The sequence below is a fragment of the Octopus sinensis genome, linkage group LG17 (genome assembly GCF_006345805.1).
Source record: "Octopus sinensis linkage group LG17, ASM634580v1, whole genome shotgun sequence".
In the NCBI taxonomy this organism is placed as follows: Eukaryota; Metazoa; Mollusca; class Cephalopoda; order Octopoda; family Octopodidae; genus Octopus; species Octopus sinensis.
In genome coordinates, this window is record NC_043013.1 from 23513931 (window position 1) to 23531208 (window position 17278).

Sequence of the window (17278 nt, forward strand, 5' to 3'; positions counted from 1 at the left end):
AACTAAATTTGGTTAATTTTTATGCTGCAAGTAATGAATTGAAACAATTGTAGGTGTGGTCTTGTCAATGTTAATAAACTTTTATTAATCTTATCTCCATTTTCTCTCTTGTTTTGTATAATATCAATAATACTATGTATGTATATGCCTGCTTTGTTAGGCTTTCAACCAATCTAATCTTGGATATTGTTATCCCTCCAGGTTTTATATCTTCACTTGTACCTTGATTGTGTGTGTGTGTGTGTGTGTGTGTGTATATATATATATATATATATATGTATCTATCTATTCATGCAACCATTTATTTGTCACAATAATAAAAAGGTGATAATGACAAAAGGTCCCAAATACTTACCCCTCCTCCCCATACACGCATAGAGTTCTGATTGGCATCAACTAGAGACTGAAAAAGATTCCGGATACGTGCGGGCGTTACACGTTCTTGGAAACTATCAGCTGGTATCCAATTGGATCCTTTGAAGAATACAGGGATTCCATTGATCTTGAAGTAGAATGTCAGGCCTGTTGGTAGATAAGAGATACAAGAACAGGTATATGTATAGCTGAGTTGAGAAACTTGGAAAAAGGAGAATCAATACCATTACAAGAATAATTTCTAAGACAGGGACAGGGCTAGAAATTTTGAGGAGGGGTAAGTCAGATGATGGTGCACTTGCATTTAGTGATTCTGCAAAGAAAAAGGCTTGGAAATGTCATTATGAAAGACTGCTGAATGTAGAGAATGACTGGGAGGAGGAGAGCCTGCCAAATGTCGACCCAATTGAGGGACCAGCTACCCAGATCAACCGTACCTTGGTAGACAAAGCAATTAAGGACATGAAGACAAGGAAAGCCCCCAGCCCTTCAGGAATCACCACTGAGATGCTTAAAAGATCTGGCAGTGTAGGTTATGGCTTAGTCACCCGTATTGTAAATTAGGTGATTCCAGAAGAAGTCATACCCAATGACTGTTGTAGCAGCACCATTGTCAACTGCTACAAAGGTAAAGGTAATGCTTTGGATAGAAATAATTACAGAAGTAGCAAATTGTTGGATCAGGTGATGAAAGTTAGAGTCACAGCCCAACTAATAAGAGGGAGATTTAGTCTAGATGAGATGCAGTTTGGTTTTGTGCCAGGGAGAAGCACCACTGAAGCTATATTTCTGGTAAGATAGCTGCAGGAGAAATACATAGCTAAAGGTAAACCCCTGTACTTAGCTCTCATTGACTTGGAGTAAGCTTTTGACAGAGTCCCCCGATCTCTTATCTGGTGGTTAATGCAGAAACTAGGGATAGTCAAGTGGCTGGTGAGAGCTGTACAAGCCACGTACAGGGAGGTTACTAGTAAGGTGAGGGTTGGCAATGAGTACAGTGAAGAATTCAGGGTACAAGTAGGGGTTCACCAAGGATTGGGCCTAATCCCCCTCTTGTTCATCATAGTCTTCCAGGCAATAACAGAGGAATTCAAGACGGACTTCCCCTGGGAGCTCCTCTATGCTGATGACATTGCTGTAATAGCTGAATCACTACTAGAACTAGAGATGAAGTTCCAGGTATGGAAGCAAGGTCTAGAACTGAAGGACCTTAGAGTTAACCTAGTAAAACTCAAAGTCTTAGTAAGTAGGAAAACAGACAAACCACAAGTCCATTCAGGTAGATGACCCTGCTCGATCTGTAGAAAAGGTGTAGGTAGTAACTCTGTAAGATGCACCTGGCATAAGCTTTGGACACATAAAAGGTGAGGCTATATCAGAGGAAGGTTAACAGGAGAAAATAGGTTTTGTGTGTGGTAGATACACAGGTACAATAAAAACCAAAAATGTACAGAAAATAGACTCCATCAACTGCCAGGGGAGTATGTTAGAGGTAGTAGATAGCTTCCGTTACCTAGGTGATCAAGTTAGTAGTGGAAGTGGATACTCCAAGAGCATAGCTGTAAGAATAAGATTAGGCTATGCAAAGTTCAGAGAGCTCCTACCTCTGTTAGCAACAAAGGACCTCTCCCTTAGAGTGAAAGGTAGATTGTATGATGCTTGTGTGCAAACAGCTATGCTACATGGCAGTGAAACATCGACTGTGACAGCCGAGGACATGCGTAGGCTTGAAAGGAATGAAGCCAGTATACTTTGCTGGATGTGCAAAGTCAAGTGTGCATGTTTGACAGAGTGTAAGCATCTTGAGAGAAAAGTTGGACATAAGAGGCATCAGATGTGGTGTGCAAGAGAGACAACTGTGCTGGTATGGTCATGTGATGTGTATGGATGAGAACAACTGTGTAATGAAGTGCCGATCCCTAACTGTGGAGGTAACCTGTGGTAGAGGTAGACCAAGAAAAACATGGGATGAGGTGGTGAAGCATGACCTTTGAACATTGGGCTTCATAGAGGCAATGACTAATGACTGAGACCTTTGGTGATACGCTGTGCTTGAGAAGATGCTTCAAGCCAAGTGAAATCGTATTCGTGGCTGATGCTGGTGTCACGTAACCGGCACCCATGCTGGTGGCACATAAAAGGTGCCTTTCAAGTGTTGGGCCTCATGGAGGCAAAGTGGCTGAGCTCTTTTCGAGTGTTGGACCTCACAGAGGCAAAGTGGCTGAGCTCTTTTCGAGTGTTGGACCTCACAGAGGCAATGACCGAGACCTTTGGCATTATGTGCTTGAGAAGAAGACCCATCAAGCCAAGAAAAATTGCAGTTGTAGCAGATACCAGTGTCACACAAATGGTACCCATACCAGTGGCATGTAAAAGCCCCCATTACATTTTCGGAGTGGTTGGCATTAGGAATGGCATCCAACTGTAGAAATCATACCATATAAGACTGGAGTCTGGTATAGACTTCCAATTTGCCAGCCCTGGTCAAACCGTCCAACCCATGCCAGCATGGACAAAGGATGTTAACAGACAAAGTTGACCTCAGCAGGTTTTGAACTCAAAGGATAAATCAAAAGAAACACCACAAAACATTTCTTTCGGTACTCTACCAATTCTGCCAGCTCATCACCTTAATACAATATCTCATAGGAAAATGTTCCGTCGTCTTCTTGGCTAACTAAAGCTGTTTCTGCTAGTTTTACTTCTTGGTTCTAGACTTTGCCTCTATGTCAAACAGACTCAACTACAAAGGGCTTCTGCACAGTTTTCATTTGCCAGATTCCACTCCCAAGGCATTGTTCAACTTGAGTTAATGATGGGAGATATTTTGCCCAAAGTTCCCCGAAGAGGGATCAAACCTGAATAACATGATAATAAAACAAACTTCTTAATCACACAACCATGAAGACTTGATGTAAAATGATGGTAAAATATCTTGGCTAAGAATACAGCAGAATGTTGATGACAGGATATAAAGCACTGGTCTCCTTCTGGAAGGTTTTGGTAACCATCTGATTTATTCCAGGCAACCTGAATGGTTTGAAAAGTAAAGCAAAATCTCAAATGAGATTTCAAGAGAAGGCATGGGAAGATTTCATCAAATAACGAAAGTTATGTTCTGACTGATTAGTCTGCATCAGTTATAATCAAGCAGACTTCTGATCAAAACCATTCCAACCGTGGCCTTCCTGGGGTTTTTTTTTTTCTGTTAGAATCATAGCATAGTATTTTTTATTAAGAATGAATAACTTGTGCTATTTCTAGCAGACTGAATGACCATACCGAGGCTGCCTTGGTTAGCTCAAACTACAAGGTGCTGCTGTTGTTGTTGTTGTTGTTATCGTTTAACCCCAGGTCAGCTCTGATCAAGCAGATAAATAATTAAAAAAAAAACATTTCTGCTCTGACCATCTCATTCCTTTGCGTTCTTCAGATACTGTGTGTATGTTTGTGTGTGTTTGTGTATGTTTGTGTGTGTTTGCACGATTGCATGCATGCATGTGTGTGTTATATTACTCAATACTTTTTTTATATAAAGCAGTAGACTGATTTGAGAGAGATTCAGCTGTTATTACTAGCAAATCAAGCAGCCATGTAGAGGTGCCTTCATTGACTTGCTTTACAGCAAGTAATTTAGTGTGGTGTTCTACCATTCCTATTCTTCTAATAATAATGGATTCTGATATTGGCACAGGGCCACAGATTACAGGTGATTACAGGTAGTCAATTGCATTGAACTCAGTTACACGTCTCATACCCATACTTATGTCATTTATTCAAGTGTGACAAATGGTAAGGTCAGCAGAGTGTGATTTGAACACAGAACATAAATGGACAAAAACTCTGAAAGACATTTAATGCAACATTCTTCTCTTTTCTGCCATTGTTTAATCTTCTTATCCAATTTATAATAATAACATTTTCTAACTTAGGCACAAGGCCAGCATTTTTGAGGGCTAATGATTGGTTTATACCACTGATCTCAGGACTAGATTGGTTTTATATTTCATTGGCCCCAGGAGAGATGAAAGGAAAAATTGATGACAGAGGAAATTTTGAGCTAGCTTAACATCTAAATTCTACTACTAACAACAGCAACAACAACATTAATAATAATAATAATAATAATAATAATAATAATAATAATGCTCTTGAATTTTAGTACTAGGCCAGCAATTTTTAAGTGGGAAGGGACAAATTGATTACACAGACCCCCCCCCCCCCAGTTCTTAACTGGTACTTTATTTTATCAACACCTTAAAGGATGAAAAAGAAAACTGACCTCAAAGCAATTTGAGCTCAGAATGTAAAGAACCACAAGAAATGCTGTTAGGCATTTTGTCCAGCATGGTAACCATTCTGCCAGCTTTATATAATAATGATGATGATGGCCACTACATCACCACCACCTCATCATTGTCATCACTCTCCCAACCATTATCCCTACAACTTCCATAAATTAATCACACTTACCTAATGACCATTAATTAGCCAACCCTGCCAGCGCCGCCTCAACTGGCTTCTGTGCCGGTGGCATGTAAAAAGCACCATCTGAATCGTGGCCGAAGCCAGTACCGCCTCGACTGGCTTCCGTGCTGGTGGCACATAAAATGCACCAATCCCACCGTGGCCGTTGCCAGCCTCGCCTGGCACCTGTGCAGGTGGCACGTAAAAATCACCCGGTACACTCACGGAGTGGTTGGCGTTAGGAAGGGCATCCAGCTGTAGAAACACTGCCAGATCAGACTGGAGCCTGGTGCAGCCTTCTGGCTTCCCAGATCCCCGGTCGAACCGTCCAATCCATGCTAGCATGGAGAACGGACGTTAAAAGATGATGATGATTACCACAATTATTCCTACTGCTGTTGCTATCATACCCCCCCACCCTCACCACCACCACATTTACTCCACCTTCATCACCCCCATCTTCCACATAATATACAAACAGACATTTACCATCAGACGCTCGCTTTGTCACTGGAGTTTGTATCAGTTCCACTGTACGGAATCCAATCTTTATTTGTTTTGCAGATGGCTCTTCATCCTTGTCGGATGTGAAAATCACATTGAGAGTGTACAAGCGAGCTTTGCCATAGCCATGGGGCCACCACGGCTCAACCACAGCATCCTGGGGCAAAAAAAAAAAATGGAAGTAATAATAATAATAATAATGGTTTCAAATTTTGGCAAAAGGCCAGCAAGTTCGGTGGGGGTGGGGCTAAGTTGACCCTCAGTACTCAGCTGGTACTTATTAAAGGTAAAGTCAACCTCAGAGGAATTTGAACTCAGAATGTAAGCATGGACAAAATACTGTTAAGCATTTTGCCTGGTGTGCTAATGGTAATAATAATAATAATTCTTTTATTAGCCACAAGGGCTCACATGAAATAACATTAAATGACATGATACTAACATAAAAAACAACACGGTTTTACAGCATGTAAACAATATATAACAATAAAAAATTAAACAGATTAAAACTCCCATTGGGGGATGCGCTTTAAGGTCCTCCTGGAAAAACATACAAAATCCACAGGTACCTGATCAACAGGGCAAGAGCCCTTCTCCTTTAATTCCCTTTTTTTACTGGTGTATGCTCAGAACTGGTCCTTTCACACTGGCCATTCTTCCAACATTCACCCACCTTTCAACAAACTTGTTACAAGGTAACACTTCCCTCTCTACCCGCAACTTCCTTTTCAAGTCAAACTTGAAAAAGTTGATGAGGGATTGGCCAAAGAGGAAAGTGTCTGACTTTAGCCCTTTCAGACAAGTCCACCATACTAAAACGGAAGAAATTTTAAAAAATAGTGCTCATGGGAACTGCCTATATCCTATGAAAAGTATTATCTATGTAATCTCCAAAACATCTTAATCTGTAAATATTATCAAAAGTCTCTTTAAATGTACATAAGAACAAACTCCTTTTCCTGTCATCTTAACATCACACTCTCATCTTATAATCAAATAACTTTTAAAACAAACTTCTAATTTGCTCATGTTTTGACAGACACTCTCTAGAACAATACTCTGTGCAAAACTAAAAATATGGCACCCTTGTCATAACACCAACTTGAACTGCTAACTTGTCTCCTGAGGTCTCTGGGTGAGACTTGGAGTCAACTTATACAAATACGAAACAAAAACCAAACATATAATAATAACAATAAGCAAACCTCGAGAGAGCTGAACAATGGTATGAATGAGTACAAGCCAGAGGGAGTAATGGAAAACGAACATTAGAAAATACTCTGAGATTTTAAAAATACCACTAAGCATTTCATTCAGCGTGCTAATGATTCTGCCAGCTCGCCGCCTTAATAATAATAATAATAATATATTAACATCTGGCACAGCTTGGCTGGTTTGGCAGGATCTGACAAGTAGGAGGACATGATAAGGGTTCTATGGTTGAATGCCCTTCCTAACACCAACTATTCTACAGAGTCTACGGGATGCTTTTTTTGTGGTCCTCAACACTAATATAAATTGCAAAGTTAATAACCTTAAGGCAGTCCCTGTAACTGAGGGAGAATAAAAGAGAGAGCAGGGGTGGGGGAAAGGAGGAAGAGGGGGTAAGAGGAGAGAAACAGATTTTTAATTGGAAAGGGTTATAGAGAGGAGAGTAATTGGTGGAAGAGGAGATTAGGAATGAGGGAGAACAAGGGAAAGACAAGGGATTATGATAGGGGCTGAAAGATGAAATTCTAAGAAATTCATTAAAGGAAGGAAAATGTGGGGATCGTGGGGGATAAGGCCAAACAAGGGAAAGATGAGAAGGGGGACTGAGGAAGGGCAGAAGTTGTAGGGTGGGTGGGGGTCAGTGACTTAAAAGGTGAGTGCTTTGGGAGCAAGGAGGGAAAGGGACATTAGTGGGTTTCTATGACTTTCTGGAGAATTCCTCTCCCCCTTAGTCAGCTGCTCCCTTCCTGTCCCCTTCTCCCTCACACCTTCTGTCCACATTTGCCATTATGTGGTAGAAGAGCTCTAGACTCTCTTCCATAATCTTTCAGCTCATCATAATTTCTCACCTTTCCCCTCTTCTCCTCCACCAATTACACTCTCCCCTAATTAACCCTTTTTAACTAAAAATCTGTCCCTCTCATCTTACCTACCCTCTCCCATTCCTGCTCTCTCTCTCTCTCTTCTATTCTCCTTCAGTTGCAGGGACCACTTTAAGGTCATTAACTTTGCTATCTATATTAGAACTGGGGCCACAAAAAAGCACCCAGTACACTCTGTAAAGAGGTAGAAGAGGAAGGGGAGAAGCAGGGGTGAGATCTGAAATGGGAAGACAGGAGAGAAAGGATTGTGAAAGGAGAATCTGTGGATGAAGTGTAGGGAGTCCAGTAAGGAGAAGAAAGGTAAGCTGGCATCCTAGAGATGTAAGAGTGGGAGAGGGGCGAGGTGTTGGTTGTCAATAGAGGTAACTGAGGAGGGAGGGAGGGTGAGAGAGAGGAAGAGAGAGAGAGTGTGTGTTGTGAGTGACGAGATGAGAGTCATGAAAAGGGGTTTAAAATGATGGGGTAGGCTTCTATTGGCCTGTAAGTCCCTTCAAAGACCAACCAGATACCAAAGCACCACCAGCTGCCTGTCCGGCCACATGGTCCAAGAAATTTTCCTTTTTAATGCATCTAGTGTCATTGGAATGCTGACCTCATTTTTAACAACACCATGTGATCTGCATTGACCAATAGCAGCCCAGTTTCCAGAAGCCATTTTGGTCTTAATGCATCTCTCCATTCAGTTATCCGAGCCTGAATGAGTTAGGTTTCTATAAGATGGCTACAAAGTCGAATGAAACGGTTTTAAATGATAAAATATGCAACTCCTTCCAAATGTGTTGAGTGCCTCTAATTTTTCTTTGTTCCCATATGGTTTCTTCTTGGTTTTTCATATTTCCCTATTAAATTGCTCAATGATTTGTTTACAAGGAGGTTTGAGTAGAAATATAAGTTTTTATGATGTTGTTTTGATAAATATAAAAGAAGATAACATTTTTGTTCCTCTTTTTTGTTTTTTCCATTCTTCAATTTGATTCATGAGTTAAATCTAAAAATATTAACCTACTTAGATGTAATGAAGTTTCCAGAAATGTTATTTTACATTTCATAAATAATTGACAAAAATTTTTTAAAAAATAATCAAAGAAAGAGTTTTATCTGAATTCCCATTTTTTATGGATTTTCACTTGTTTGACATGTCTTTTGTGAAGTTCTTTGTTATATTCATTCATTCTACTTTGAAACTATTTCTGATCGATGTTTGACAGGTGTTACATTAAAAGGTGTTTCTCTTTACAACACACCATAACATAATAATAGGGATTGGTCAAGAGTTATTGGGGTGGTATTCATGGTTGGGCGCCTTTCCTGTTACTAACCCCTGCTAAATTTTCAAGTCAGCTGCTCTTGCTCCACTGACCTTCAACAAAACCAGCAAGCTACAGAGGACATCATGCTGATGTTGTTGAACAATGATGAAGACAGATGAAAGCACACACACACACACACGTCATATTATAATGAGCATTGCAACCTTGACAATGTTACCATAAATGTGAAGTTCCATAATACACAACGTATTTACCATTGATATCTCAGTACGTATGTACACACACACACACACAGAGGTTTTCATACAGTTTCTGTTGACCAATTTTCTGCTCAGAAGGCATTAGTTAGAGAGAGGCTATAGCAGAAGATACTTGCCTAAAGTTCCATGCAAAGGGACGGAGGACAGAACCATCAGGCTGCAAAGTGGATTCTGTCACCATTCAGCCATGACTAGGTTTATGAGATTAATGAATTAGTAAAACAAAAAATAATTTCATATGAGACCATTTCAGATGTTTACCTTTGGTATTTTAATGATGGTTTTCAGTTCATCAGAATCCTTTGTCAAGTCTATATTAGAGGTAAGCATGACTTTCAGCTCCGACATGTGAATGGACAGTTTGCCTTTCACAGGGACTCTGGCTCTGTTGTCAAAGAAGACTACCACTTCCAGGTACCAGTCATCATTTCCTTCAAGACAAAATTGAAAATAACATTCATAGGTAAACAATTGATGTTTTCAAATAGAATTTATGGATACAAGTAAATAAAACATAAAAAAGGTTAACTGAGCTAGAGGTTAAAATAACCATCTAAGGGATAGAAGTATCCATTACGCTACCGGTATATTACCTATATTTAACCATGGGCATACATATGCAAGCATATTATGTTCATAAGTTATAGGTAAAGGCAAAGATAAACATGAGTTTATAAATAATCAAAATTTAAAGAAAACAGAAAATGGAGAAATATTGATGAACAACAATTGACTTACATCAATTGTTATTTATTAATTATATATTATGTTGGAAAGGTTTATTTAAATTTTATAGGATTATGTTTTTGATTCTTCTGTGGCATTTTATATTTTCCTTTCTTTGTTTTATTTTTTATGTTTTAAAGAAAACAGAAAATGGAGAAGTACTGATGAACAACAATTGACTTACATCAATTATCATTTATTAATTCAATGCAAATAGACTGCATCCCATCTAACAGCTGTTTCTGCTGCCAATGTTGTATGGTATTGCCATTGATATGCAAAAATATGTAAAATATTAATCATATTTGGTAATAAAACTGATCTGAAACAAGGAGCTTCATTAGAGTGAAGAATAGATAAAGGAGAAAAAGAGGGAAAAGTTGAATTATTATTTATTACCAAATATGATTAATATTTTACATATTTTCGCATAACAATGGCAATACCATACAACATTGGAAGCAGTAACAGCTGTTAGATGGGATGCAGTCTATTTGCATTGAATTAATAAAATAATAACTGATGTAAGTCAATTGTTGTTCATCAGTACTTCTCTATTTTGTGTTTTCTTTAAAACATAAAAAGTAAAACATAGAAAGGAAAATATAAAATGCCACAGAAGAATCAAAAACATAATCCTATAAAATTTAAATAAACCTTTCCAACATAATATATTTTGGAGGATTTCATATTTATACTGATGATGATGATGATGGTGTGAGGGAGGAAAAGGAGGAAGATGAAGTATTCATTCTGTTATTGGTTTCAATCAGTGAACTTTGATCATGCTGAGGTAGCAGGTTTAAGGGATTTTGCTGATTGTATCAACCATAGTATTTTTTGAGGAACTTATTGATCTTATAAGAAACAAAATGCAAAATCATCCTGGAAATGATTTGGTCAGAACTAAACACATTTTGTGCACTTCACATTGATGTGTGAATGCACACACACACACACATGTGCACATGCACACACACAATCCTTAATGCATGCATGCATAATGTACTTAGAATTCATTGACTGGGAAAAGGATTCTGAAGAGATGCCTCACTTTGTAGTCTGGTGGCCATTTAGAAAACTCTGAAGATGAAGGACTTTTGAGTGCCATGCAAACCTTGAACAGAGATGTCATCAGCAAAGTGAAAGTCAGCAACAAGTTCAGCAAAGAATTTGGTCTGCAATAGGGGTAACTTTTCATCCCCTTCCTGTTAAGGTTCTCCAGGCAACAACAGAGGAGTTTAAGACCCGCTTCCTCTAAGAACTTCTGCATACCAATGAGCTAGTTCCCATATCTGAATATGTTGCAGAATCAGAGAAGGAATTACAAAAGTGAAGCAAATTCCAGACTGCAGATGTCATAAGCCAAACAAAGAACAAAATTCATAACAGATGAGATTCTACTGCAATCCCAGAAGTGGCCATGCTTGAAAAAGAAGAGGAAAGCTCCATTCGAGCATTGGGCTTCATGGAGGCAGTGACAGATGACCAAGAACTTTGGTGATATACCATGCTTGTGCAGACCTGTCCAGCCAAGTGAGACTGTAGTCATGGCTGATGTTGGTGTCTGGTCAAAGGCACCCAAGCCACTCACATGTAAAAAAAACACCTACTACCATCTCGGAGTGGTTGGCATTAGGAAAGGCATCCAACTGTAGAAACCTTGCCAAATCAGATTGGAACCTGGTGCAGCTCCCTGGTTTAGTCACACCATCCAACCCATGCCAGCAAGGAAAACGAATGTTAAATGATGATGATGATATAGTGTACCTAACATAAAACTATTGGTGCACAAACAGTGCAGTGTGACCACAAACTGGCTGAAAGAGATGGAGATCTTTGTATGTAGCTGGTGTGCAGAAAATATAATCTTTCAAATGCTTGGAGGGGGTGGGGGCTCCTGTAGGAGTAGTTATTAACTTCTGTTAACTATGTGACCTAATTAGCAGTCGGGTAGGATGTTCTGAAAGTGTAGTAAGTAAACAAAGAATGGATGGGAGAAAATTAGGGAGCTGTTATCTGTGTTGGCAACAAAGGGACTCTTCTGCTGAGTGGAGGTGATATTGTATGAGGTGTGTGTATAAAGTGTGACAATACTTCTTAGGGCAATGAATGTGGAGTATGTGTAAAGGCAAGAAAGAAAGGAAGAGTGCTAAATACATGATGTAGAGTTTATTTGTTTGTTCAAAGCTGATGATTTACTCCAGCACACATTGGAATAACTGCTTTCAGTTTTTTTTTGTTTCCTGAAGAATCATACAAAGCAAGAAACTCTGAATATTGATAGTGTGAATCAAAAGCTTTAATTCAATGAGAGAGAAAGAAAGATCAAACCTTTATATGTCTTGGTTGTAATATCCCGTATAACAGTAGTGTTGAAATATTCCAGATATATGTCACGCCTAGAGAATATTGAAAGAAAACGAAATTCAAATTCTACATTGTCTCATCAAGGTTATTGTCATGATTATTAAATTTATAGTAATTATCATTATCAATTACTATTTTTTCAAATTAAAATTAAATAAATAGAAATTAAAAGCAATCACTGTTGCTGTTATTATTAAGGTGGTGTAAGGCGAAAAGCTGGCAGAGATGTTAGCACGCCGGGCAAAATGTGTAGCCGTATTTCGTCTGCCGTTACGTTCTGAATTCAAATTCCGCCAAGGTTGACTGCCTTTCATCCTTTCGGGGTCGATAAATTAAGCACCAGTAATGCACTGGGGTCAATGTAATCGACTTGATCCGTTTGTCTTTCCTTGTTTGTCCCCTCTGTGTGTAGCCCCTTGTGGGCAGTAAAGAAGTAGGTATTTCGCCCATCACTGTGTTCGGAGTTCAAATTCTGCCATGGTTGACTTTGCCTTTCATCCTTCTGTGGTTGATAAAATAACTACCAGCTGGGAACTGGGGTTGATGTAATCGACTAGTCTCATCCCCCAAAACTTCAGGCCTTGTGCCTATAACAGATTATTATTATTATTATTATTATTATTAAATAAGATGGCAAGCTGGCAGAATCGTTAGCATGCTGGATGAAATGCTTAACAGTATTTCGCCAGCTGCTATGTTTTCATGCTCTTGAGGTTGATAAAATGCTACCAGTTCAGCACTGGGATTGATTACATTAACTTATCTCCTTCGCCAAAATATCAGGCCTTGCACCTACAGTAGAAAGGATTATTGTTAGTGGTAATAAGCCAGTGAAGTGGTTCAAATGGTAGAGGCACAAGACTATATTTCCCTCTTTTGACATTCTGTGTTCAAAATCACAGAAATGGAAGTGAGGATGTTAAACCAGAGACAAATCAAGTCAACCATTTTCCAATCTTCACTGTTCTTTGCAAATGTTTCTTATTTAATTAATGTACATCCTTGTAAAAAATATACAAAGAATACGAGTAATTTAGAAGGGTATTTGAAGATGCTTCCAATAATTCAGAAAAGTTTTTAACAGATAAATATGTTTTAAGATGGGCTGTCTATCCTCTCAGGGGTTCTCAGCAATTCGTTTTGTCTGTAGACCCCTTTGATTACTATTTTATTCTGGTGGACCCACATAGCCTTTTCAGGCTTAAAAAGTAGGCTTTATAGAGACTACTTTCAAATTTCTATTTTGTTTTTCACACATTAACTTGTGCAGGTTGAACCAAGGAAAATGTTGCAGAAAGAAACCTCACTGTTGCAATACGTACTAATATATACATCGAAAACAAAAGTGTGTTCAGAGGCCCTTAAAATACTATTGTGAATCCCTAATTCATTATTTTATTATGTGGACCCCCCATCCCACACCCAATCTTTTATGGATGCCAGTTGAGAACCCCTAAACATCGAAACATTGGCAGTTGATTTCAACTCCGGATGTTCAAGTCTTACAGGCTCATTAGGCTAGAATTTATTCCAAGTCTGACCATGGGGAAACATTTCATTTGCATAGAAACAAGTAAGGGTTTGTGACAGGGAGGGCATCCAGCTGTTAGAAAAAGGTTTCAATAAATATTGTCCAATCCTTGGAAGCATGGAAAAGTGGACATTAAAACGATGATGATTTGTGAGTAAACAACCCTTTAAATTTCAGGTGAAAGAAGGGGCTTGACAAATAGAATACTTTTCTGAAGAGCCCTAGAAAATTAAGAGAAAAGGCTTAACTGTAAAATTGAGCAAGGATTTATAGACATGTGGAGGGAGGGGTGAAGTGCAGATGTGCCTACACACATGCATGCACACACACACACTGTGTGCATAACCAGACATTGACATGATATCGAAGAAATAGTTTTCCTGGAGTTGGGTATCCTGTTGTTAGCCTTGCAAAACATCATCACTTCTTTAAAAAACTTACATAAACATCTGCTTTGCAAATTCTTAGGTATAGGATATCTTTCCTCTTGGAATTGGCCTTCTGATCCTAAACTATAAACTAGAAGTTTAAAATTGTTTTTTGGCTAGGCAAGCTAACTTGATCAAGTTGAGTGATGTGGCCTTTTTGCAGAGCATGATTCCTGTAGTGAGATTTGAACCTATGAGCAAGTGGTTAGAAGCTCAGCATCATAATGTCAGAGCTATCATGCCTTATCAATAACACATAAATAGAAACTATTGATTAAATGATAGATTCTTACCAAATGGACAGAGTCGGAAAAGCTGGACCCCAGTCCCAGCTGAAGGATGCTTGCATCTTTCGGAGGAGGTTAATGTGACACTCTCCATTTTGTTTAGGATTTGGACAATTTGGTGGGACAGTGTAAGGAAGCTTCTCATTCGCTTTGTTAGCAGCAGTCACAGGAGATGTGAAGGCGACAGTAATGGTATTGGTACCGACCTGAAACATTTGTAACATTAAAGCTTAAAGAAAAAAATAGCAATAGCCTTGTTAGCAGGTGAAATAGAAACACAAAAAGTGACCACATTGGCCGTAGGACAGAGGGACAGAAGTGACCATGGTCAGTAGGACAGAGAAACACATATAACCACTGTCAGTAGAACAGATATTTATAAAACTCCTCTTATCCTCCTCCTTTTACTGCTACTACCACCACCACCTCTAATCTTCAATAATATTTTCTCCATTTTCTCTTCTTAGACAATCTGTTGTCAGACAAGAGAATTTAATTATGTTAATTTTAATGATCAGAGACATTCATTAGTGATTGATTAATGCAGCTCATTTCCAAATCAGTTCCATGGAAGGAGTTGAACTCAGTTTGGCAACTCAGTAAAACCCTCATTTGTTGGTGTTTCTTTCAGTAGAATATCATTCCATCTTGTCTTCACTTACATTGGAGGAAGATTAGAGAAGAGAAAAAGCAAGAACTGGGAGAAGAACACTGTAGAGAAAAAGAAAGAAGAGGGTAAACAAGAAGAAAAGTAAGACAAGTCTCTACAATTACTTACCACAACGTATTTTTTCACATCCGTCACATAACGAACAAACATATTGGAAGTATTCCTGACATGGAATCCATTTATATAGATTTGGGCCACAGTATCGATTCCCAGACACACCAGAGCAATATTCTTGGAGGCAACGACAGACTCAGTTACTGGAAGCAATCACATTAATTAAATGACTTAATAACAACATATACAGTGAATGAACACTTAATTCTTTCTAATTTTGGTTCAACACCAACAATTTAGAGGGGAGGGGGCAAGTCAGTTACATCTTCATCTACCCTTCACCTCTACCCATTTTGGTTGTCTCCTTCCCTGCCCTCATTCCCTTTCCCATACAACCTTACAAGCCACTCACCCACCCATCCACTCACTTCAATTTGTCTTGTGGAGTCATTTGGACCCCTTATTGCTATTATCTGTGTCTTGCAGCCCCAACTGATCATCCTCTCCCTTTATTCCCATTAGATGTGAGTAGCCGTGCAGATCCCTTAGCAGGGACCTGTTCTACCCACTTTTCTCATAGTAATTCCACTCATACCCTAGCATGAAGGTGACCCCCCCACCATCCCCCAGAGCTCATAATCTGCAAACTGCATGGTGACTTCAATAATGCAGCTTCCATAAGGTGGCAAGCTGGCAGAAACGTTAGCATGCTGGGCAAAATGCTTAGTGGAATTTTGTATCAGTTGTGTACTGGGGTTGATCTAATCAACTGGCCTCTTCCCCCAAAATTTTGAGCCTTGTGCCTAGAGTAGAAAAGAATAATGCAGCTTCTACTGAAATCAAACAGCCAATCGGTAAAGTGGTTGGCATCAGGAAAGGCATCCAACGATAATAAAATGAATGCCATGCCAAAGCAGGCAGTGGAGTCTTATGTAGTTCCTTGACACACTGGATTCTGGCAAATTGTCCAACTCATACCAGCCAAGTGATGATGAAAGGATAAAAGGAAACTTTGGTGGCATTTGAACTGCTCATAACCTAAAGAATCACAAGAAATATCACTAAGTATTTTGTTCAAAATTCTAATGATTCAACCAATTTGTCACTTTAATGAATAAATACATAATAATATACATAGTGACTGAATATATATTAAAACAAATATATACATACATATATATATATATATGGTGAAAGTCAAATTGTGAGTAAGTAAGACCAATTCCAACTTAATAATTATCTTGTAGTATGTATTTTACTAAAAGCAATTATTAAAGTCTACACTGTCTAGAAAAGTTTTTAAAATTCAAATTTTAATATATTTTTGTCAAAATGGGATTATCAAATTTTTGTACTATTATAATTTTAAGTTTCCTCCATTCTATGAACATACCAAAACCTAAGTGTGTGAGGGTTATTGTCAATGATCAAGATACTGAGGAAGGTAACAGAATTGTCAGAGATGGTAGAGATAATTTTCAAGTTTGGGTAGAAAGTGGAGATTAAAGAAACAAAGGTAATGTGCTCATCTCTAGAAAATACAATAGCACTAACACAGGCCCCACTACAGTCATCAACAGGGTTTTTGATATAACAATTTGTAGAATTGATTGTAATTGATGGTAAAGAGTAGAAAGTAGAAAGGATGAAATAAAAGATGCTCAACTTAGAAACTGAATCAGGCATCAGAAGAATGAAGAGAGAAGCACTTCAAATAGTGTTGAGCAAAGAAAGTTTTGATACTTGTTATCTTTGTTCTGAAAATATCACCTTGACCAACATGCATATCTGATAATGTGTTTTTACTAACACTCATAGGTTTGGTGTGAATAGATAAGAAACTATACATTTCTTATCAGAAGGCTAATGCTGTTGTTCAAGTCTAAACTTAGGTTGACTCAGCAGGCCTAAGATCAAATCCCATGCAATCCATTCTGTATTTTTAAGGGCATCCACGATGACTTTATTTATTGTACCTAAACATTTTTTGAGATGGTTATGACAAGTTTGAGGGAGATTTGACTGCTATGTTAAGTGGCCACACAGAGATTCCCTTGTCCTGTGACTGTCACAAGAACTTACAAATCTTTGTTTTCCTCAGATGAAGTTAGAATCTGTACCAAATATCCTTAATGGCATCAACTTTCTCCTCCTCCTTATAATTTTGTTTTTCTTTGTGTTGACTCAGGATTGGATAGCCACAGTGTCATGGTACTTATTCTCATCTTTCATCCTTTGACAC

The 17278-nt window shown here is 38.5% G+C and overlaps 1 protein-coding gene across 1 annotated transcript in view; it reads right to left on the bottom strand.

Moving 5' to 3' along the window:
* Nucleotides 1–17278, bottom strand: part of LOC115220912 (beta-mannosidase) — a 70779-nt gene that overhangs the window by 22621 nt on the left and 30880 nt on the right. Inside the window, exons 3-8 of the mRNA XM_029791113.2 lie at nt 15091–15239; nt 14319–14518; nt 12031–12098; nt 9232–9401; nt 5332–5503; nt 356–522 (exon numbers count right to left, since the gene is read on the bottom strand). Of these exons, the coding sequence (XP_029646973.1) occupies nt 356–522; nt 5332–5503; nt 9232–9401; nt 12031–12098; nt 14319–14518; nt 15091–15239 (926 nt within the window). The remainder of the gene's footprint in view (nt 1–355; nt 523–5331; nt 5504–9231; nt 9402–12030; nt 12099–14318; nt 14519–15090; nt 15240–17278) is intronic.